We start from the raw sequence: 24,477 nt of genomic DNA, 5'->3' as shown, positions 1-24,477 counted from the left end.
CTCCCTGCCCCCCTCCCCAACCCCAGCCCCGGCCCCCAGAATTGTGTAGCTTGAAGGGTCTTAGTTCCCCACTAGGGAGAGCCTAGGTCCCCAGCAACAGAAGTGAAAGAGTCCTAAAAACTGTACCACCAGGGAATTCCCTGAATCAAGTTCTTTATTATAAGATTATTAAAAAGAAGAATAAAAATGCTCAATAATAATGTTTTGTAATTGATATATTACATGAAAATTACACTGCTCTTCAGGGCTCACTCAGCTCCTTACCCTTTTCCGTGTGCTTGATAATCTCAAATACCCATCAATAATAACTACTTGTGGAAACTCCCTGGCAGTTCAGTGGTTAGGATGCCACGCCGCCACTGCAAGGGGCACAGGTTTGCCCCTGGTTGAGGAACTAAGATAGTGCATGCTGCATAGCACGGGCAAAAAAATGATGATGATGATAATTTGGGGGAAGGGGTGTGCTTAGTAGAGAAAAGCATAGAATTCTGACATTATTGTATTAGTTGTCAGCTGAGAAAGATGAGTGGAAGATATATACAGTGAAGACAGTTTAAATATAGCAGATTGAGTATCACTAGGTTATATTTTAGCAAATACCATTTACATTATAATTCAGAATATTTTAGTAATTCTCACCTTCAGTGGCTTCTGCTTATTAAAACACTTTTGAGAATTTTAAACTTTGTTATATAAAAAATTGCAAACAAATTTTTGAATATACTTTTGTTCCCATCTCAGTGCTTTTACTCCTTTTATGTTGTTTGGTAAGGTAATTTAAATGTCTTCTCTTTTGCAGAGTGAAATGGTAAAGGAGCTCGATGGTCATGTACTCAAATGTGTGAAAGATCAAAATGGAAACCACGTTGTACAAAAGTGTATTGAATGTGTTCAGCCACAGTCACTGCAGTTCATCATTGATGCTTTCAAAGGACAAGTGAGTTTGACTTTTGTCTTCTAGTTAGAATTTAACACATTTTTTTTTTTATAAATCACAGGATAATACCTAGTATTTTCATACAAGGAGATAAATACTGAATGTGTGTTAATTTCTGCCTCTTTCATGGAGTGTGAGTGAGTCAATAGATAGCTTCATTTTTGCAGCTGAAAAATGTAGATGAGTTTAATTATATTACTCTAAGAAATAAAGATAACTGCTGTTAGTGTTAGCCCGACGATGTTTTCCAAATTTCCTGGGAGAGGGGGAAGGAGAGAAGAAGACTTAAGATTGCATAATAAAAGACAGAAAAATAAATATAAATTAGTAACTAATACATAATAATAGTGTCTGATTACAGTGTGCACTACCGCTACCCCACCATCCATTCTTTGTCATTATTACATGCCTCCCTTCTTCTGATTAGGTTCCTTTTGATCAAAATATCTGTTAGCTCCTAAACTGAGTACCCTGTTTCCCAGTCTTTGCCAACGTGGCAGTTGACATATTAAATGTAAATTCCCTGTTCTTGTATGTTAAATTAACTCAACATGTTATCAAAAACCTGTATAAACCAGTCTTTCCAAAAATGTCACAGATTGGAAGTTTATTTCTTCTAATTGTTTTAAGGTATTTGTACTTTCAACTCATCCTTATGGCTGCAGAGTAATCCAGCGCATCCTGGAGCATTGCACTGCAGAGCAGACCTTACCTATCTTAGAAGAACTCCACCAACATACGGAGCAGTTGGTACAGGTATAAAACCCCTAAAATTTGAAATATACTTTTGCAAATGGTTCTGATTTTTTAAAGGAAATATAATTTATTGTTAACACACTATGGAGTTAACACACAGTGAAACAAAAGCCTTTTGTATTCTCTTGATTGTACTTTTGGGTTTTTAGAAAAATGATAAATATCTTTTTAAAGAATTACTGTTATTCCTAATGAATGACTTTAAGGAAATCAATTTTTAAATGTCTGCACTCAGGATCAGTATGGCAATTATGTTATTCAGCATGTACTGGAACATGGTCGACCTGAAGACAAGAGCAAAATTGTTTCTGAAATCCGAGGAAAGGTCTTAGCCTTGAGTCAACACAAATTTGCCAGGTATTGCATTATTTTCTCATTCCAAGGGAAAGGTCTTTTAACACTCTGACTTTTTAAGCACAGAAATGCATATAGACTATAACATTGGAATACAATCTCTCTCTCATTTTTTTTTTAGTAGAGACAAAAGGTACATCTAGAGTGTTGCTTTTGTTCTTAAAGAATCTACATGACAAATTGGTTTGCCCACATATATTCCATTTTTGAAATCTGTGTTTGGAAAATTATTGCTTCCCAAGATGTGTAGATAATTGCATATTTAATTTATCATGCTCAAGAAAGCCTCAGACCTTATTAATGACCTAGTTTCCCCCTCTCCACCCCCCTTGAATTATGGGTCTTTGATTTGTTTTTGTTTGGCCATACCACATGGCCTGTGGGTTCTTAGTTCCCCAACTAGGGATCAAGCTCATGCCCCCTGCATTGGAAACTCAGGGTCTTAACCACTGGACTGCCAGGGAAGTCCCGATAGTTTAATTATTATTTAGTTATAATTTTAAGAGGCCTGTCATTAAACTTGGGGATGTCCCATATGGATTCTTCCATGATACTAATTTCTATTTTAGAAGTAACTGGAGAATTACAAGAGAATCCTATTTTGACTCTTCTGCCTTCCAGTGCACTGAACAAGTTCTTTCAGAAGCCAGAGAAAGTTTTCTGTAAAAAAATGGCAAAATAATTTTCTGTTTATGTACTTTAATTTTTTAGCAATGTAGTAGAAAAGTGTGTTACTCATGCCTCCCGTGCTGAGAGAGCTTTACTGATTGACGAAGTTTGCTGCCAGAATGATGGTCCTCACAGTGCCTTATACACCATGATGAAGGACCAGTATGCCAATTATGTCGTTCAGAAGATGATTGATATGGCTGAACCTGCTCAGAGAAAGATAATCGTGCACAAGGTAATACTGTTTGTAGCACTTAAAATAGATGATTCAGTTTGTTCAGGCTACTCCTTTAACTTCCTCAAAATGTCTGAACTACAGAAAAAGTTTAAAATCAGTGGAAAACCTTTGGCAGATGTAGGTATGCTGTACCCTTTTGTTAAGTTCTTAAGGTAATCAGCTCAATAAAATCACATTCATTTCTCATATTTACGTGCCAATAGCATTGTCTTTCCCTTTACCTAATCAATCAAGCTGTTTTCTCTCTACCCTTTTTCTACAGTCTAATGATTCTCAAAGAAATCATTACTTTCCACAGGAAAACTTACTGTTAAAATGAACACTGGTGGTATTTTTGCCCTCTTGATTTTGTTTTTAAAATTTAATATTTCTGTTTAAGAATATATACCTGTAACACTTTTTTCAGTCTTATTTTTTAACTGCATTATTTATTTACCAATTTCATATTTAGGGCATTTCAATTACTCATTTTTTAGTAACTGTTCTTAGCAGTGTTTTATGTCAACATCTTTGCATAATTAAATGTTTTTGTAAGGTAAATTCCTAGATGGGGAAATTGGTGGCACAAAGTATGTGAACATGTTACATTTTAATAGATTCTGCCAAGTTGCTTTCCAAAAATTTTGTGCAAGTTTGCGTATCCGTCTGATATTTGCCTGTTTATCGTTATCTCATCAATACCAGTTATTGCTTATAAAATCTTTTCCAGTCTAGATGGAAAGATAATGATATGTTTCTTCTCATAGGCGTTTTTAAAACCATTAGGGAGATATTGAATATCTTAAATGTATTAGCTCTCACACATCTTGCTTGTTCATGTCTTTTGCTCCATTTTGTATTGAATTTTTGTAATTGCTTAGAGTTATAGAATTCTGCCCTCATAAGCTTTGTAAGAATATACCAGCTCATTAGTGATACTTCTCTGCTATGTTTGGAGTTCCTCTGTTTTTTGCATCTGTAATAGTTTATGGGACTAGTGGCTTGTTTTATTAACTAGACAGTTTCCAAAGTAGAAGTTTGGAGAGACTGAGTGGAACAGAACTGCTTTTGCAAACGACTTTCTTTGGATTTTAATTTTGAAATTTCAGTTGTTTCTTCCAAATCACCCAGATTTGGGGGCAGTTTTTTTAGGAATCAGAAACTAAAATAACTTAGATTTCCTAAGCAGATTATTTATTTTTCAGATTCGACCTCATATTACTACTTTGCGCAAATATACATATGGAAAGCATATACTGGCCAAGTTGGAAAAATATTATTTGAAAAATAGCCCAGATCTAGGGCCTGTTGGAGGACCACCAAATGGAATGCTGTAAAGGAAAAAAAGAAGATAATGTAACCATGTGAGAAGAACGTTACTTTTGTGAATTATCAAAACACAACTCAACTATGAATCTTCAAATTTTTTTTAAAACAAAACTATTTATTGACTTTATTCATCCATTTGTAAATTTTTTAAGGTTCTTGTGTATATTTGGGGGTGGGGGTGGTGAATTATAAATTATATTCAGCCCTGAGTGGAGACCTATCAGATTGGATTGCTGGCAAAGCACAGAATGCCTGTATATGATGTAACTGTATCAAAAAATGCTGTCACATATTTTGTAAATTTTTACCTTGTAAAGTCACAAAAATAGTTTTTAAAGGAAAAAGTACAGTATTCTTTTAATAAACTGGCTTACAGTCTGGTAGGTCTACGGACCCCATAGCACAACAGGTTTATAGAGATGTATATAGAAATATAGTCCTTATTTTTTTTTTTGTCCTTTGTGTGAAGCCTTTTATAACAGATTAACAATCAACTGCATAAATATTATTAATATTTTAAAAAGAAAGTTAAGTTGTATTTTGGTAATTCACAAACTATCATGCAAATAAAAACTCAGTAAGAAGTGATTTGAAAGGAAAAGAACTTATAGTATTTACAATGGATGTGGTTTTAATACAAATACTGCCCTAAAATGTCTCTGGCAATGTACAGAAGTATTGTATATACTTACATATGTAATTGTTATAAGAGGTAGAAAAAACAGAATCATGGTGACACTTCCATCCAGTTAAGTATGCTAAACGAAAAGTTAAGTTCCATTTTTAACTTTTCAGTTTGGTTTGCAATGAGAAAGAGTGGAGATTTGTATATTGTTTTGCTTATAGAATTACAAGGACATGTTGAGAAAGCGTTGAGCTTTATTTTGCTTTTTCATAGTAGAGTCAAAAAGTAGGAACCTGATAGAGGTGAAAAGGGGCCACTGAAAAGTGAATTTGATAGCTCAACATTTAAGCATGATTACATATTCAGATAGCTTTTTTTGCTTCCTATAAATATATGCATTGTGTGTGTAGTAATAGATGTAAGTTTACACTTGGAAAGCAAATCTTGTTTCAATGTTTATTATAAAAGCCTTGCTAATTTGGTAGTGATGCTTTCTTTGGTTGTACAGGTGTATATTTGTAAACCTCAATGCTGTAAATGGAATTTGTTTTATCTCTTTGGAAAACATTTGCATTTTGGTGTACATTTATGTCCCTGCCCTCTGACCTGGCATATAGTATTGTATAATGTAAATTGATTTCTCCAAATTGAGAGTGATTTTTTAAAATTTTTTATCTTTATATGGTTTCAGAAGTATGAACCAGCTTTCTTTTTATTATTGTGAAAAACATTTTGTTTTATAACATAATTGTTGACTCTGTTAATATGGACATGCTAGGATTTGGATCACTTTCAAGAAGTCAGGGTATTGTGCATAATAGAAAGTATTGGACTGAGATATTTGATTACCATGGAGGCCAATGCTTTTTCCATCTTATTAAATGTGATGTGACTTTTTTTCTTTGTACAGAAGAGTACTGTATTTTTGAATAGCCTACTCCCAAGTAATAGCAAATCTGTATGATAACATTTTTTCTCTGGACATAAGACATAACAGTAACATGATGTACATTTACAAGCGGCCTTATGTACATTTCCCAACAATCTTTTTAAGGCAAAATTGTGACCATATGTGTATAATTAAAATCGTTTTTAATCCTTTGCCTATGAAAATATTTTGGAAAAAACTTGCTTTGTATATTCAGTTTCTGAAAGATAAAGAAAGTGCTTTGTATTTTGTTGAAGTCAGTATTTTGTATAAAACTTTTATGTTGACCCACTTATGTTTAGTGCTAAAAACTAATGAACCATGCTCTCTCTTTCAATTGAATATGTAAGGGGTTTTTTTTATTGGAAGTCTGCAGAAGAATACCAGTCTTCTGAGCACAATAGTGAACATAAAGGTTTTTCACATAGCTGTTCATATCATGAACCTAAGAATAACAGCATGAAGTTTGGGGTGCCAGGCATAGTTTTTCATGTTTTATGTTGAGTTATTCTAGTTTTCTAACCCAACATTCCTTGTTGAGGCCATTAAATTTGTTGCTGTCCCTTCTCACAGTCACACTTGTTCATCAGCATGTCCCAGCCATAGTACAGAGCTTTTTTCCCTCCATACAGGGCTGCTCCCTGCCACCCTTCCTGCTTTGTTTTGCCAGCCTCAGAATGTCTTGGCCCTGTGTTGGACTTTTGTTTCCAGTATCAGCTCATGGTTTCAGGATCAAAGTTGTCCTTGTTGGAGATTGGTGGTGACTTTCCTGGATTTGCACAGTTAGATTCCTGGTTTTCCTTTAGCTTCTGTTCACACAGACAAATTATTTCTGCAGATTTAGAAAGTCCTAGAGAACAGCACATTGGAAAACTGGACCATTGTCTTGGATTCCTGATGTTCTGTGTGTCCCATTATTAACAACCCAGTCTTCCCAGTATTTTAGGGCTTATCGTAGAAAAATATCTGTTACTCTAGAAATTTTGATCTGCCATTTTTGATGCCCACTTCTCTGATTCCACCTTTTAATAAATTGGCATGAGGTTTTGGTATAATCTGAAAATGACATTTTAGAATAAACTTAATTGGGCAGAACCACTTAGGCTTTACTCTTGGTTGTCTTTTGATATGAATTGTCTCTGGACCAGTTTGTCTAAGTCCTGGCTCTTATTGGTTCATATGAAATAATGTTATCTTCACTTCTTTGTATATTATGTATAAATTAGAAAATGAAAAATGTGTGAATAACATTGTATGAAATAAATCTGGTCTTGTGTTTTTCTCTACATAAAATACCCCACTGTACCTCAATTACAATTCCCATTAACCATTCAAGTTTACCCTGATTTAAAGAAAACGAAAATATCTTTATCACATGGATGCTAGTCTGGGGCCAGTGATTGCACTGATGGTATGACTCCTGTCTTATAATATTTATAATCTCTGTCTAACTACATAGAGTCATTACGCACTTCATATGATGAAACTTTAACCCTGTTTCTTCATTGATAAAGTGACACTTCAAAGTTGTTTTTGAGGATTAAATTAAATCACATATCTTTACCCACAGGTGTTTGTTTCCTTTCCACATACATGTACTTTAGGAGACTATGTTGTCTAAAAGTACAGTCTGGGTTCAGGCCTGTATTTAAAGTTAACCTCACTTTTCACAAACCTTGTGAATTTGATTGTATTATCTCAGCCTTAGTACCTTCATTTTTAGTATGAAGTGAAAGTCGTTCAGTCATATCCGACTCTGCGACCCCATCGATAGTCCATGGAGTTCTCCAGGCCAGAATACTGGAGTGGGTAGCCTTTCCCTTCTCCAGGGGATCTTCCCAACCCAGTGATCGAACCCAGGTCTCCAACATTGCAGGTGGATTCTTTACCAGCTGAGCCACAAGGGAAGCCCTCATCTTTAGTATGGGATGGAGCTACTTTTATATCCTCAGTCGTTTTAAGAATTGGAGATATACATATAGAGAGACCTAGAACCTAATTCTCAACCAGTGTTACTACTGTTTCCATTTTCCTGTGCCTTCTATAGCTGATTTTTTAAATCTGTATAATTTGGTAGAATTCAAAATGGATATCTTCATAAAACTAAGTGGGAAAAGGAATTTTTCTCATACACATTGTTTATCCTCCATTTTTGTTTTATCCTGGTTTAGTTCTATTCCAAACTGCTAGCCCTTCTGGAGTGTTTCACCTATCCCATTATAGTGATGAAATTAAAGTTCCTAAAAGGGAAATAAATGTCACATCCTCCCACCCTAGTCTATCAACATCACAAAAGTGTTTTCCTAAAGTAACCTGGGTAGTAGTCTATTTGCCCTCGTAACAATGGTTTCTCCAAAGCGGGTGGGTGAGTAGAGGCAGGCGGAGAAAGCCCTAAGGAGTAGTCTTCACTGTCTGACTTACCCATCTGACTTGAAAGGACTGGATCAACATATGGGATTTGAATGTGGATTCATTTGGTAAATTTATCTCTAGACACAGTGAGAAGGAATAGAGCTCTCGGTAGAGGCTCCAGTGTGCCTCTGGAAGGCACTGCTGAGGGAAAGGAAGGGGTCAGGCCTAGGTTGGGCCCTGAGGTGTGTGATTTGTGTGGTTACCCTTTAGGCCTCTTACCTGAAGTTATCTGCCTGTAAGTAGAAATAACATCCTGACTTCCTGTAGAACCTCAGATCTGAGGGTACTTGATGCTAAGAACCTTATAAGTATAGAGTAGATCCTGTGGGAAGCTCAAAATTCAGTGGAATATTTGTTGAACTTTTATTATCTGTCTACACATGCTGTTGATAATTTGTTTCTTTTTGTGCCAGTCATACAACTTTTTTTCCCCTGAAGTTTGGTCTTTTAAGAGAGAAATTGGGTACATTTAGATTCAAATTTTCCTGGGCATAAGAGTGTAAATAGTTCAGTGTTTGAACTCTAGAACTGGACTGCTCAGGTTCCCTTCGTTTTACATTTTTAGACAGGCATTTTCATCTTTTAAGCCTTAGTTTCCTCGTGTGTAGGCAAGGGATAAAACACCCACCTCCTAAAATTGTGAGGATTAAAGGCGAATATATGTGATGTGCAGAGGCAGTGAGTATTTAGTGCCCTCTGTTACAGTTGGGTTTTGTTTTTAATTTGCCTATGTACCACCTCAAAATATTTGACTTAGAGCTCTTGTTCAGCAAATGAGCTCTTGATTCAAGTTGGCAGATAAATCACTAGGAAGTGGGAAGAATACTAGAAGAAGACATGAGTAGGAAACTATAGCATTTTCATTTTTTTCTTGGTACATTTAGTCTTTTTTTTTTTTTCTTCCCTTGGTACTAATGGAGGTATTAGTAGCTTTGGCCTTTTGGTGAATGGATACCAGGATGGAAGCAACACAAAGAAATGAAAGGGAATGTGGTAGAGAACTCTGTCTCACACACACGCCTAGAAAAGCATAGTAAGAGACTCAGAAGGCACCGAGGTTTTTGGTCTCTACCATTCCTCATGCCCATCCCTTGCACCATTTTCACTGAGTGAGTGATTCAGGAACCCTTTATGCTGGGGTTATACTTCAGTCAGAGGAGTGCTCTGCCAATATATTAATGTTTTGCTGAGTGGTTAAGGAGTTGCTCTGGATCATTTCTGGGTATCTACTTGCTTTGAGAGCTGAGCTGTAGTGATAGCCCAGTGTGGAAAAGCTTTGTGTGACTGATGTGACCTAAAGGAAGCCACAGTATCACTCCTCGGTAATTTCTGCCAAATTGGCTTATTCTAGCAAGGAGAGCATTTAATGGAGAAAAATGCCCCTGTCGGCCTTCTAAAACAATCCCTCCAGCATCTGCCTGCGCAACAAAGTTAAGCAGAAATCTCTCAAAGCAGTAGGTATGTAGAAATCAGACCAGAGGGTCTCACCCAGGTCTTGATACCAGTCACAGAATTTAGCCTTCAGGGTCTACGTGATAACTCCTAGTGGACAGAGCCATCTAACTTCCTAGGCTAGTTAATGGCTGCCTGAGAAGATTGTGATTCTCGCACCTCGACAGACTAATTTTAGGAGCAGTGCTGGGGCCCATGCAGTTGAGTAGGAGGTTCTTATTAAAAGTTCAGGACCAGGCTGTTACTGTGAACCCAGAACCTAAGTCATGGTCAGGGTTTATGGAAAGATTGGTAAACAGTGGAGAAAAAATACACCACAAACCATGATCAAATGATGCTGAGAAAGCATTGTGTCCTATTTATTGTTTGGAAAGAGTAAAGCTGAGAAAAAATTAGTTTGTACCTCAACAGCTTTAAATTTAGCCAGAAATCAAGAATTCAAATATAAACACAGGTGAGAAGCACAGCACAGGATGCAGTGCTTTGGGCTAGGAAAGAAAAGGAGAAGTGGATAGACTTACACTAGGAAGAGGAGGTGGACCTGGGAAGTTGGGGTTGAGGCCAAGGCATCAGCTACCATGTTTTCTTACAGTTGTGTTTAATGAACACCTCGAAGAATGAGGTCCTTGAAGCAATGCTGTGGTTAACAACAGGAAATCATCATAAATTCTTGAACAAGGAGTGGCAAGTGCGGTGCTGGAAAGGACTCACCAACATGATGGGCAGAGCTTTGGAAGTAGGGAGAAACTGAAGGGGGAGGGTGAAGTTACCACTATGAGTTACAGAGTTAAAGAATTCCCATTACAACTGCCAACTCCTCAGTCTCACTCAGGCCTTTCATGAGAAGCCTTGAAAAGCCAGAAGGTCTCAACATCTGGTGGACCCTTTTTACAGCAAAGGTTGGGAGGAAAGCATGTGGATCACCCAGAGGAGGGGAGTGATATTTGGGAGCCCTCCCTGCCCCAACTTCTTTGAAACTCAGTTCTGAAATCATACAGGGCACATTCATTGAATGGACTGCAGTAGGATTCACTGAATAGAATTAGAAAAGGAGACCAAAAATATTCCTTAGAAGTTTATCTATTACTAGAAATATATCTTAGGAGTCTTTAAAATACCGTTCATTCTTAATAGCTCCTAGGTAAAAAATATCTGCGCTGGAATAAGCTATTTGTGCTAACTTAAATCATGGTGAGAGTATTGTACAAAGCCTGGGGGATTCGAGCCAAAGGCTATTCAGAGAAAAATGTTTAGCCAAGAAAATCTAATTTACTAAACAATTTGTTTAGTAAAACAAAATAATTACCAAAAAAAAGCAGAAGGAATTAGTAAACCCCACAAAAAAGAATAGATTCAATCAATAACAATAATGAATTTGACATGTTTTTGTCAAATTTGAATTTTGAAAAAGGACAATACAGTATCAGATATAAAATTATTTTTCTAATTATAGGAGACCATTTATATTAAAAGTCTACCTGTAAATTAAAAATTGAAATGGGTAATTCTCTAGAGCAATATAAAGTTCAAGAACTGATTCAAGAGAAAGACAAATACAGTATCACTTATATGTAGAATATAAAATATAATGAAAATGAACTGCAATACAAAGCAAAAACAGACTCACAGACACAGGAAACAAACTTACAGTTACCAAATGGGAAAGGGAGCAGGTGAATAAATTAGGAGTATGGCAATAACCTCAGATATGCAGATGACACCACCCTTACAGCAGAAAGTGAAGAAGAACTAAAGAGCCTCTTGTGAAACAGGAGAGTGAAAATTTTGGCTTAAAACTCATCATTCAGAAAACTAAGACCATGGCATCTGGTCCCATCACTTCATGTTAAATAGATGGGGAAACAGTGGAAACAGTGACAGACTTTATTTTGGGGGCCTCCAAAATCACTGCAGATGGTGGCTGCAGTCATGAAATTAAAAGATGCTTGCTCCTTGGAAGAAAAGTTATGACCAACCTAGACAGTATACTAAAAAGCAGACATTACTTTGCCAGCAAAGGTCTGTCTAGTCAAAGCTATGGTTTTTCCAGTAGTCATGTATGGATGTGAGAGTTGGACTGCAAAGAAAGCTGAGCGCTGAAGAATTGACGCTTTTGAACTGTGGTGTTTGAGAAGACTCTTGAGAGTCCCTTGGGCTGCAAGGAGATCCAACCAGTCCATCCTAAAGGAGATCAGTCCTGAATATTCATTGGAAGAACTGATGCTGAAGCTGAAACTCCAATACTTTGGCCATCTGATGCGAAGAACTGACTCACTTGAAAAGACCCTGATGCTGGACAAGATCGAAGGCAGGAGGAGAAGGGGACGACAGAGGATGAGATGGTTGGATGGCACCGCCGACCTGATGGACATGAGTTTAAGCAAGCTTCGGGAGTTGGTGATGGACAGGGAAGCCTGGCATGCTGCGATCCATTGGGTTGCAGAGTCGGACACGACTGAGCAACTTAACTAAGCAAGGATACATGCAAATTCATGAAGCGGTCTATATTTTTAATTTTTATAAATATTTTGTGTGGAGGGGAGACAAGTGGATTCTACAGTTATTGAGTGAACTATTAGGTCAATTTTTATAATTTGTTCTTCAAATAAATTTATATCTTTTATCTAGTGAGAGTAGTGTGTGTGTGCTAAAGTCACTTCATTCTCGTCCGACTCGTTGCGACCCCATGGACCGTAGCCCACCAGGCTCATCTGCCCACGGGATTTCCCAGCCACGAATACTGGAACAGGTTGCCCTTTCCTACTCCCGGGGATCTTCCTGACCCACAGATCAAATCATGTCTCTTCTTAAGTTTCCTACATTGGCAGGTGAGTTTTTACCACTAGCACCATCTGGGAAGTCCATTGAAAGGAGAGTGTTGAAAATATCCCATCATAATTAATTTTTTACTGTTTTTGCCCTATATATTTTAAGGACATGCTATTAAGTACATGTAAATATATGGTTGTATTTTCCCGATAATCTATCCGATAAAAGAATGATATTTTATTTAAGAAGGAAGGAAAGTAAAAAGAAGTTATCAAAAATATACTCTTAAAATAAAGGCACAAGCCCAGACTGTTTTGGGGGCAAGTCTACTGTAAACCTTCAAAGAGCACATAATTCCTAGTTTATATAAAATTTTACAGAGCATGGAAAACAATGAAAAGTTCCCAAGTTATTCTACAAAACTGTAATAAACTTGAAAACAAAATGATAGTACACACACAAACAATAACCATGGGCTATTTTCATTTACATGTATAGATACAAAACTCCGAAGTAATATGTGAATCTACCAAACCCAGTGGAATCATACTTCTTGACCCAGCATAATTTTATTGCAGGAATTCAGGATAGTTGAACATCAGAAATTTTATTAATGTAATTTTAGTGCATTAATACATAAGCAGGGAAAATAAATAATAATAAAGGCAATTGATAAATTTCAATACTCATTTCTTTTTTAAAAATTTTTATTGAAATATAGTTGATTTATAATGTAGTATTAGTTTCGGACATACAACTGGATATTCATTTCTGATAAAAACCCATTACAAGCTAACAATGTTGAGAAGTTTCCTTCAGCTAAAAAGTAATATCTACCAAACATTTAAAGCAAACAGCAAATTTAATATTGAAACATTTGAAGTAATCCCTTTAAAGACAGAAGTAAATAAGAATATCCACAGTCGTCACCACTATTTAACATAAAGCCGGGGTCCCTAGACGGTGCATTAAGAAAAGCATAAGAGATTTAAGCATTGAAAAGGAAAAAATGGTAGAATGATTTACCTAAAAAATCCAAGAGGATCCACTGAAAAAAGTTTTAGAACTGTTACGAGTTCAAGAAATTTGCTAGACAGAAGATTCATATACAAAAACTAATCAACTGATTGTAGTTACAGTTGTCTAGACACCAAAAAACTAATTTTTAAAAAATCATCATAGTAAAAAAAAAGCTTGAAAATAACCATGGAAAAAACCAAATAAATTCACGATGTGAAAAGAATAATTTTCATTGAAAGATGGTAAAGAAAAATGGATTAAGTAGTGGCAGCATATTCCAAGATAGGAAAAGTCAATGCTACAAACTATTTCTCCCCAATTTAATCTGTAAATTCAATTCACCCAAAGAGTTTAGACTGAGGTCTTCAAGTTCCATTTCTCATTAGCTAATTGCAGATCTAGGGTAGGAGGTATCCAGGATGAGCCTGGAACATAGTGTCATCTTCTAATGTGTCTTACCCATCTTTTGCTGTGAAATAAACCACTCCCAATTCCAGTGGCAGAAGCTTCGTCTTCCTCTTCCCCTTCCTTTTTTTCAAACTCACACGTTAGTAGTGTGGGCCAGGATCAGAAGGCAGCGTGTCTACACTCGGGGTCAGCTGGGGCGGCCTGAAGGCTGGGAGCTGGAATCACAAGACAGAGTTCCCTCACATGTCTGGCACTTGACACCCGCTGTCAGACAGCTGACACCCCCAGAACACCCACATGCGGAGGCCTCTCCCCGTAGCCTGGGTTTTCTCGCTTTGTGATTACTGGGTTCTAAAGGGAGCATTGAGGGGAAGGAGGCTGAGAGGGGAAGGGGATAAACCTCACCACCACCATCACTGGTCACCCTCACACCTAGTCAGGCCAGTATTCTTGACTCTCTTCCAAGGGCCCATAGGGCTTGTGTGTGTTCCATGGCTTCCTGCTGTGAACTCCAGAACAAGTCACTTACATCCTAGCGACGCACTTTCCTCATTTGTAAAACAAGGTATGCCCAGGATTAGGGTGCACCATTCGTGTTCTATGTAGTGTGTGCATGTTACTCGCTCGGTCGTGTCTGACTCTTGGCAACCCCACGGGGTGTAACCCACCAGGCTCCTCTGTCCATGTGATTTTCCAGGCAAGAATACTGGAGTGGGCTGTCATTTCCTTCTCCATTCTATGTAGTATTGTTCAATTTCTTACGATGTAACTTTATTCATGTATTATGAAATTGAGGCTTACTATATGGTCCAGTAATTGTGCCCCTAAATATTTACCCAAATGAGTTGAAAATTTATGTCCATGCAAAAAACAGCACACAGATATTGACAGCAGCTTTATTCATAATTGCCAGAATATGGAAGCCGCCAAGATGTCGTTCAGAAGGTGAGTGGATACACAAATTAATGCATCCAGACAATGGAATATTATTCAGAGATAAAGAGAAATGAGCCATCCAGTCATGAAAAGACAGGGAAGAACCTGAAATGAATGTTACTTGGTGAAGTCAGTATGAAAAGGCCATGTGCTATGTGATTCCAACTGTATGACAGTTCTGAAAAAGGCCAACTTATGGAGACAGTAATAGGATCAGGGGTTACCAGAGGTTGGGTGGTGGGGAGGGATGAACAGGCAGAGCGGAAGAGATTTTTATGGCAGTGGAACTACCTTCTGGGATATTATAATGGCGTGTACGTGACCATATACATTCGTCAGAACTCAGAATATACAAGGCCAAGAGTGAATCCTAATGCAAACTGCAGACTTCGGTAATAATCATGTATCAATATTGGTTCATTGGTTGTAACAGACACACACCCCCCTAATGCAAGGTGTTAATAATGGGGAAACTGGGGGTGGATGACTAGGATATGGGAACTCTGTACTTTCTCCTCAATTTCCCTGTAAACCTAAACCTGCTCTTAAAAAATCTATTAATTAGAAAAAAAGGAAGGAAGGAGGGCAGGAAAGAAGGAAGAAAGGCAAAGGAAGAAGGCCCTTCATACAGGGCCTGCTTCATAGTGGGCTCTTAGCTGATGGGAGTTGATGCCTCTTCCCCTCCCCACCCTCCTGGATCAGCCTTGACCATGTGCTTGTGGGTGAGAGAGAGGTCAAGCATGTCTGCTTAACCCTCGGTGTGACCATCCTCGGATGACAGTCAGTCTCCTAGCTTGGCATCACCTCCTGCCACTCACATCCCCCACGGCCCTGAGCACTAAGGGGACGGCAGTACTCACCAGGGCATGGCTGGCTTTGGCCCTCCTCCACTTGCTGCTCTGCCCAGCAAAACTGTGCTCCTGGAAGCCCTCCTTGCTCCCCTCTGCCCCAGTCCTGGGCCCCCATGGCTCACTCCGTCATAGGACCCTAAGACTGTATCCCTGGCTCCCTCTCCTACCAGCCAAGAGCTGTGCCAGGACCTGGCTCAGAATAGGCGCTTGGGGTCATTGAGAGCCCTGGGCAGGAATGTGGAAGCCCAGCCTCGAGGGGCACAGTTCAGCAGGGTTCTCAGAATCTCTTGGGCCACCCCTCCACTTCCATCCCAGGCAAGGTTTATTCCCTCCATGAAGAAGCCCAGGTGAGGATACTCGGTGGCATTTTTTTGATAGCAAAGTTTTAACAAAAACACCCATCAGAAGGGAGATGGTTAAAAATCAACGTAGAGCCAAACCAGGGAATCTCCACACAAGACTGAGTCTGGTTATAGATACTGACATTTCTAAGACGTATTAAGTCAAAACGGTGAGTTGCAGATGTTAGTATAAGTACTACTTATGTGCATAAATGCAAAGGAAAAGGTCTGAATAAACCCCTCCCTTCTTGTATTGCTAGAATTCGTTTGAATTTTTAAGTCTACTGAATTTGTTACAATATTGTTCTACTTTTTTTTTTTTTTTAAATTTTGGGGGTTTTTTTTTTTTGGCTGACAGACATGCGGGATCCTAGCTCCCTAGACCAGGGATGGAACCTGCATCTGCTGCATTGGAAAGCAAAGTCTTAATCACTGGACCTCCAGGGTTAAATTATGCAATTAAGGTCACGCAGCTAAAGTAGTGCTAAAAATCTGTCAGAGGAAATTGCAAAGAGTTTTTAGCTGGGAAGAAGTGGCAGTGGGGGTGGGTTGTGGTGGTGGGCGGGGAGAATGGGCTTGGCCTGCCTCTCCCTGGCTCCCCAGCCCTCCACTGCTCCACTGATGGGCAGCATCATTGCCCCTTCCCCACCTGAGGCTGAGTCAGAGACAGCCAGACACGCAGGCAGGGAGGCGAGGGACTGGTGAGGGCCGGGGGCAGGTGGCCCCACCCTAAGAGGTGGCTCGGGATGAATCCGCACCGGATGGCACCTGGGCGGGCATGGCTGGCATTGGCACAGCTGTCTGCTGGAGAACTTCCTATCCAAGCCTCCCAGGCTGCTCCCTCCCCGGTGGCCCAGAGCTGAGTCAAGAGCCACAGCCAGGTTCAGCGCCTGACCTCAGCGGCGGCGCCCACTTCACACACTGACTTGGGCTATTTGCAGAAGCCAAGTGGAAAGATGCCCACCACTGATTTTCAGGATCGCCCACTTCCCTCCCCCATCCGTCACACCAGTCTATCTACTTCCTCCTAGTTTTCCATCCTGCCCCTTCCCTCTCTTCAATGCCACCCTCTCCAGGCAGGCTGGTCCTCTCTCTCTGCTGTCTTTTCGTGTCCCAAGCAGCAGTCTCCTTCCCTTCAGCCCATCCTTCCACGCAGGGGTCAGAGGATCTTTCTAACACGCGACCGCACTGAGTCCCTCCTCTGCTTGGTGGCTCCTCTGGCCTAAGCATGACTGGGGAAGCTTTACCAGCTCTGACCTCTGACCACCCCCTCCAGGCGGCCTGTGATCTGGCCAGTCCAGACTCCTTCCAGGTCCAGAACACTCTGAACCTCTTTCTTGCTTCCCTGCCTGTTCTTTGCTGGGTTCCCCTACTTGGAACCAGGTTGGGAATGTCCTCTATCAAAATTGCTGGAACTTGTGAATGTTACTTTACTTGGCCAAGAAAAAAAAAAAAATCAGAGACATCTTTTGCAGATTTGGAGATGTGATTCAGTTAAGCTTTTTGAGATGGGGAGCTTATCCTGGATCATCCACGTAGGCCCTAAAGGTGATCAGACACTTGTATCCTTGTTGTTAAGTCACTAAGTCGCGTCCAACTCTTTGCTACCCCATGAAGAGCAGCACACCAGGCTTCCCTGTCATTCACTAGCTCCCAAAGTTTGTGCGCACACATGTCCATTGAGTTGGGGATGCCATTCAACCACCTCATCGTCTGCTACCTCTTCTTTTGCCTTCAGTCTTTCCCAGCATCGGGATCTTTTCCAGTGAGTCGGCCAGAGTATTGGGAGTTTCAGCTTCAGCATCAACCCTTCCGATGAATGTTCAGGGTTGATTTCCTTTAGGATGTAAGAAGGAAGCGGAAGGCAATTTTAATTTACTGAGATGAGAAGGCGATGTTAAGACAGAGTGGAGAGAGCCTTGAAGGCTGGAGTGAGGCAGACACAAGCCAAGCGATGTTGGCAACCACCCCTTTCTTGGAAGAGGAAAGGAACATGTTCCCTTAGAGCCTCTGGAGGGAGCTCGGACCTGCTCCGAGCTGGGAGCAGCAATTGGGAGATTCAGCCCAATGAAACTGAATCGGGGTTTTTGGCTTCCAGCATTGTAAGAGAATAAATATGTGCTATTTTAAGCAGCCAAATTTGTAGTAATTATTACACAAGCCACAGGAAACTAATAAACTGCAAAACCCTCTTTTCATCTAAAGACAGGTTCTAATGGCTTCCGCAACCCCCAGTCCTCATCTATGAAACATCTGAGAACCTCTTCTCTGCGTTCCAAATTGGTGTTTCCCTCAAGCTATCAATAAACAGGCTGACAGGATAGTTCTTCTTTGCTTTATAATGATTGTTTATATCTGTTTCTTCCCCCAAACTAGGACCCCCTGGAACTTGAGAACTTTATTTGGGGGCTGGTTCCAGCAGGCACCCCTGCAGCTGTTGCAGTGCTGTGCCGCCCAATTCCAGGGGGCACCATTCGGGCCAGGTGCTAGGGACATGAATCCCCAGGGACCTTGTTTACCTGGGAGGCACTGGGGACGGTATTTCCTGGGAGCTGGGCAACATTGCTACTTTGAACACATGTATCAAGTGCATGAACTATTATACTCCACCCTCCTCCAAAAAAGAGCTATTCTCTTAGACAAAGAGTCTTCAGGCCTCCCTGGGGTGATGGGATGGGTAGCAAGGTAGCAACAGCATCAGGTGATAAGCAGGGTCTCCGGAGGGGACCCCTTTGGGGAAGTAATACTCTGATTTGGATGGGTAAATTCCAATGATATTTACATAGGATGTATTTAGTCTCTCTCTTCCCTGCTGACATTCTATCAAATATTACAGGCAACTCAGAAGGCAAGGGATTCCCCATCAAGGGATATATATAACAATATCTTTGAGCTGTTTTGCAGATATGAAAACCCCCTACAAGTGGGAGAAGTTACTTGTATGCTGCCCATAAGCAGGTAGACCCCACACTGGTTGGAACCTGAAAGTTGATGATGCTGACTCCCACTTACCTCACCACAGAAGGTAAGCAGAAGAATGTTCAACCAATCAGAAGAACGTCCACCAGCCGAGCACGTCTTCTTTGAATTATTACTATAGAATCCCTCACTATTCCCTCCAGGTCAGGACACATAGTTTTGAGGGCATTAGTTTTGTGGGCCCCTTTGCCTGGCAAAACAATAAAGCTATTCTTTCCTACTTCACCCTCCCCACCCCCCAAAAAAGAATGCAAGGGAGACTATAAATTAGAGATAGACGGGTAGTGAGGTAGGCGTGAGGATGGTACCAGAGAAGCAGGGTGTCAAGTCCAATATACTTGTAATAACCCAGTCACCCGTTGTTCTGTTTCAGTAAAAACAGAACACGCGCAGTCACACGGTCCTGTGGGAACAAGCACCCCAGTTACTCAGAAGAAACAAAAATGTCCCACGGTTTTTCGTCTCCATGTCTCCCAAAGGACGCCAGCCCAGCCCCACAGCAGGTGTGGGCGAGGAGTTACATGCTGAGCCTCCGTGGAGGTCGGGGTCGTGCCTGCCACCTCCTGAGACCACCCTCCAGGAGCAATTCTTTTGAGAGGCAGAGGGCGCCGCACAGACTTCAGACTCTGAAAGCACCGCCTCACTCCAAAATGGTATCTCTCATCTAGACTTCTTCTGGGGAAGGATGTTAGGTGACTCAAGTCACATCCAGAGTTTAACTCACAGTCCAGGCCTGGGAAACTGGCCGAGTTGCCTTCTATAGGGATGTATTGGTGCTTCCTCAGAACCACTCCTTTTTCTGTCCTCCCCAGACACACACGTATCCTCCCTTGGGTGGTGTGCATAAGACTGAACTGATCAGTGTATTGTTAGGATTGGATTTCTTGTGAGAGATAGAAAATATAGGGTAGCAGTGTCTGAAGCAAAGCAGAAGTCTCCTTCTCCATCATGAGTATGTCTGGGTGGGCAGTCCAGGGCTGGGGCAGTGATTCATGGGTCATGGGTCCACCCAGGCTCATTCCTTCTAACCTGTTCCTCTGCCACTCATGCTTTGGTTTCCAAGTTCACTTCATTGTCCAAGATAACTGCTCCAGCTGCAGCCATCATATCTGCATTCCAGCTGAAAGGAAAGAAGAAGGGAAGGAGAAGGGCACGCCTCCTCCCTTTGACACTTCCCTGAAGGTGCACAGCCTCCGTTTAGTCTAATCAGCGAAACACTAATCATGTGGCTACACATAGTTGTAAGAGATGATGGGAAGGGTGGTCTTTATTACAGGAGGCCATAAGTCCAACTGAAATTTAGGTTTTTTTTTTTAATGGAAAAGCGGAGTAAGACAGCTGTGGGGAGCAAACAGTACCATCTGCCCAAACAGTCAGCAGCAAAAGGGCTCAGCAAAGTGTTTCATAACAAGAGAGCCATTCAAAATCAAAATGACAATGAGATATCATTTTACCTGCATCAGATTGGCACAATACCAAGGGTCCAACGAATGTCAAGTCGCAGAATGTAGAAAAAAATGGGAACTCTCATAATTGCCGCTGGAAGTGTAAATTGCTGTAAGCCCTGAGGAGAGCTTTGGAGATTTGTTTAGAAAAATTGCTTAGAGCAATTCCTAAGAAAGTCAAAGATATTTATATCTACTGCCCAGGAGCTCTATCTACATTGATCCTTCTAGAGAAAACCTCACATGCACTTACAGAGAAAAATACAAGAACTGACTGCTATACTGTGAGTAATATTGAAAAATTGAAAACAACCACATGTCCATGGATAAATAAATTGTGGCATATGCATGAGTTATAATACAGCAATTAAGATAAATGACACAGAGCCACATGGATCAACACAGATAAATCTCAAAATATAAATTGAGAAGATCCAGTTAAATCTACAATGTTTTGTTTCATTAAAAAGAGGAAAAAAGATATCATGTGAAGATTTGATAAACTAAGTGTTCATTATATTATTCTTTTTTCAAAATTAAATTGAAGGATTTTTTTCGCATTTTTTTTTTTTTACTGTAAAATATATATAACAAAATTTACCATTTTAACCCTTTTTCTTTGCCGAGAAGGGTGCAGGATTTTTAGTTCCCTGAAAAGGGATGGGACCTGTGCCCCCTGCAGTGGAAGCAGGGAGTCTTAACCACTGGACTGCCAGGGAAGTCCCCCATTTTAACCTTCTCAAGGGTACAGTTCAGTGGCATTAAGTACATTCACATTGTTGTGCAACCATCAACAACTATAGAACTTCTTTCATCTTCCCAGAGTGAAACTCTGTATCCATTAAACAATAATGCCTTGAATTTCCCTGGTGGTCCAGTAGATAAGACTCAGCACTTCCACTGCAGGGATGTGCCACATGGTGCCACCAAAAACAACAATAATGTCTCATTCTCCCCTCTCTCCAACCCCTACGAACCACCACTCTACTTTCTGTCTCTAAGAAGTTGACTACTCTTGGAACTCCATACACGTGGAATCATACAGTATTTGTCCTTTGGTGACTGTCTTATTTAACTGAGCAGAAAATCTTCCAAGTTCATCAACGTTGCTGTCTGTACCACAAATTCCTTCCTTTTAGGGCTGAATAGTACTCCGGTGTATATATATATATATATATATATATACACACACTTCCTTTTATTTATCCGTTCATCTGTCAGTGGACACTTGTGTTGCTTCCATCTTTTGGTTATTGGGAATAATGCCGCCATGAACGTGGGTGTACAGATATCTGTTCTAGTCCCTGCTTTTACTCCTTACCGGCATATATCTAGAAGTTGAAATGCTAGATCATATGGTAATTCTATTTTTAATTTTTGAGGAACATTCTTTTTTATTATTTGTTTCAAATGCTTCACAATAAAATGATTAATGGTCTTTTTAAATGCTTCATGATAGGAAGAAGTTACTATGAAAAATGTTGCATCATCTTGAAAAATGCCCTTACACACATCTGAGATGCTTTAAGGAGTCAAAATATTTAGTGGATATGGCATCAATTTCCCCAAATCCAAGCCCTTGGAAGGTTAATCTATACCCGCGCTGGTATGGAAGCTCGCCTTGCAGTGCTGGCTTCAATGAAGGCATGGGGCTCACTTCAGGCCAGTGAGATGGGAAAAGAAGCTATGTGTCCCAGGGGTGGGGGGATGGGGTTAATTCAGAAAACTTATTTCCTTATTCCTAAGAAAAACATCAGGAGAAGGTGGTCTTGTTTCTGGGCAAGGCTGTGTTAGCTCTGATGGCAAGAAACAATGCTGTCATCTTGCCTCCATACAGAGGAGGGAGCCACAAAAGAGATGGCAGAGCCAAAGGGTAGGAGAGGCTTAAACTTCCATATTGTGGAGCTTTTAGTTGTTGAGTGGATAATACAGGTATAGGTACATGCAATAAATGCACTAATATTCAGGTTACTTGAGGAGAGCTATTAGTTGAGGTTGAAAGCATCTCCACTGATTCAGTAAATAAATTCTAGTTTAAGAAATTCAGTTCAGTGCAGTCGCTCAGTCGTGTCCGACTCTTTGCAACCCCATGGACTGGAGTACACCAAGCCTCCCTGTCTATCGCCAACTCCTGGAGTTTACTCAAACTCATGTCCTTGATGAGTCAGTGAAGAGAACTTGAGTTGGTGAAGCCATCCAACCATCTCATCCTCTGTTGTCCCCTTCTCCTCCTGCCTTCAGTCTTTCCCACCATCAGGGTCTTTTCAAATCAGTCAGTTCTTTGCATCAGGTGGCCAAAGTATTGGAGTTTCAGCTTCAGCATCAGTCCTTCCAAAGGATATTCAGGACTGATCTCCTTTAGGATGAACTGGTTGGATCTCCTTGCTGTCCAAGGGACTCGAAAGAGTCTTCTCCAACACCACTGTTCAAAATTCTTCAGCACTCAGCTTTCTTACAGTCCAACTCTCACATCCATACATGACTACTGGAAAAACCATGGCTTTGACTAGATGGACCTTTGTTGGCAAAGTAATGTCTCTGCTTTTTAATATGCTGTCTAGGTTGGTCATAACTTTCCTTCCAAGGAGGAAGTGTCTTAATTTCATGGCTGCAGTCCCCATCTGCAGTGAGTTTGGAGCCCCCCAAAATAAAGTCTGTCACTGTTTCCACTGTTTCCCCATCTATTTGCTGTGAAGTGATGGGACCAGATGCCATGATCATAGTTTTCCGAATGTTGAATTTTAAGCCAGCTTTTTCACTCTCCTCTTTTACTTTCATCAAGAGGCTCTTTAGTTCTTCTTCGCTTTCTGCCATAAGTGTCATCTGCATATCTGAGGTTATTGATATTTCTCCCTGCAATCTTGATTCCAGTTTGTGCTTCATCCAGCCCAGTGTTTCTCATGATGTACTTTGCATATAAGTTAAATAAGCAGGTTGACAATATACAGCCTTGATGTACTCCTTTCCCTGTTGTTCCATGTCCACTTCTAACTGTTGCTTCCTGATCTGCATACAGATTTCTCAAGAGTCAATTCAAGAAATTAGACAAGTAATATATATATATAATATAATTATAAACACTTTAAGAATACAGAGCAAACGTAAAAGTTCCCCTTCACTTTCCCCATCAAAATTTCCTCCCCTAGACCTTTTTTATTTTATATATATATATATATATATATATATATACACACACACACACACATATGTCATCTATTCTTAAACATGTTTTTTTTATTTTCTAAGAAAATTTTGGCCACACTACATGTAGATCACTCTTCATATCACTCTTTTTATCTACAAGTAGGTTTGAAAAATATTCCAGGCCAGGAGTTTTCCATCTTTTTAATTTTAAAAAATGTTGTGTAGTATTTCATGGTGTAGGAATACCCACATTTATTCTACTTTTCCTTTATCAATGAACATTTATACACACCTCTTTGGGCACTGAAATACTTATGAAGAGTGAATTCACTGAAGGAGAATTCCTGAGTTAATGGATAGGTGTATTTTAAGTTTCTAGTTGTGGTGAGTGGGGACTACTCTTTGTTGCGGTGCTCGCACCTCACTGAGATGGCTTCTCTTGTTGTGGAGCACAGACTCTAGGCGCATGGGCTTCAGTAGTTGCAACATGCAGGTTCAGTAGTTGTGGCACGTGGGTTTAGTTGCCACGTGACATGTGCAATCTTCCTGGACCAGCAATCAAACCCATGTTCCCTGTGTTGGCAGGCAGATTCTGATCCACTGTATCATCAGGGAAATCTGCATTTTAAGTTTTGATAGATATCGACTTGCCCAGAGAATACTTGTGCCAGTGGAGGTGCCTAATGGGCAACCCTGTGCCCAGGGTCTCCGCCCCCTCCCCTCTGCCCACCCCAGTCAGCTGCTGGCCTGTTCCTACCATTTCCCCTCCAGCTGCCACCTCCCCCTCAGTGGCAACAGCATGCATTTCTCCGGAACGAAGCCCAGAGTGTTCCTGAGAAGAATGAGAGAAACAAGGGGAGAAATGAGAAATGAAAGAAATGAGAGAGAAACGAGGGGAGGAGACA

The 24,477-nt window shown here is 40.3% G+C and overlaps 1 protein-coding gene across 8 annotated transcripts in view; it reads left to right on the top strand.

Moving 5' to 3' along the window:
• Positions 1-7,079, top strand: part of PUM2 (pumilio RNA binding family member 2) — a 96,903-nt gene extending 89,824 nt beyond the window's left edge. For all 8 annotated transcript variants that reach the window (XM_061154864.1, XM_061154869.1, XM_061154866.1 and 5 more), the window contains 5 exons: positions 800-937; positions 1,568-1,693; positions 1,929-2,050; positions 2,759-2,951; positions 4,139-7,079. In XM_061154864.1, the coding sequence (XP_061010847.1) occupies positions 800-937; positions 1,568-1,693; positions 1,929-2,050; positions 2,759-2,951; positions 4,139-4,270 (711 nt within the window). In that variant the 3' untranslated portion in view covers positions 4,271-7,079. The remainder of the gene's footprint in view (positions 1-799; positions 938-1,567; positions 1,694-1,928; positions 2,051-2,758; positions 2,952-4,138) is intronic.
• The last annotated feature ends 17,398 nt before the right edge of the window (positions 7,080-24,477 follow it).

This window comes from Dama dama, chromosome 11 (genome assembly GCF_033118175.1).
Source record: "Dama dama isolate Ldn47 chromosome 11, ASM3311817v1, whole genome shotgun sequence".
Lineage (NCBI taxonomy): Eukaryota > Metazoa > Chordata > Mammalia > Artiodactyla > Cervidae > Dama > Dama dama.
This window is presented reverse-complemented; position numbering and strand designations above follow the sequence as displayed.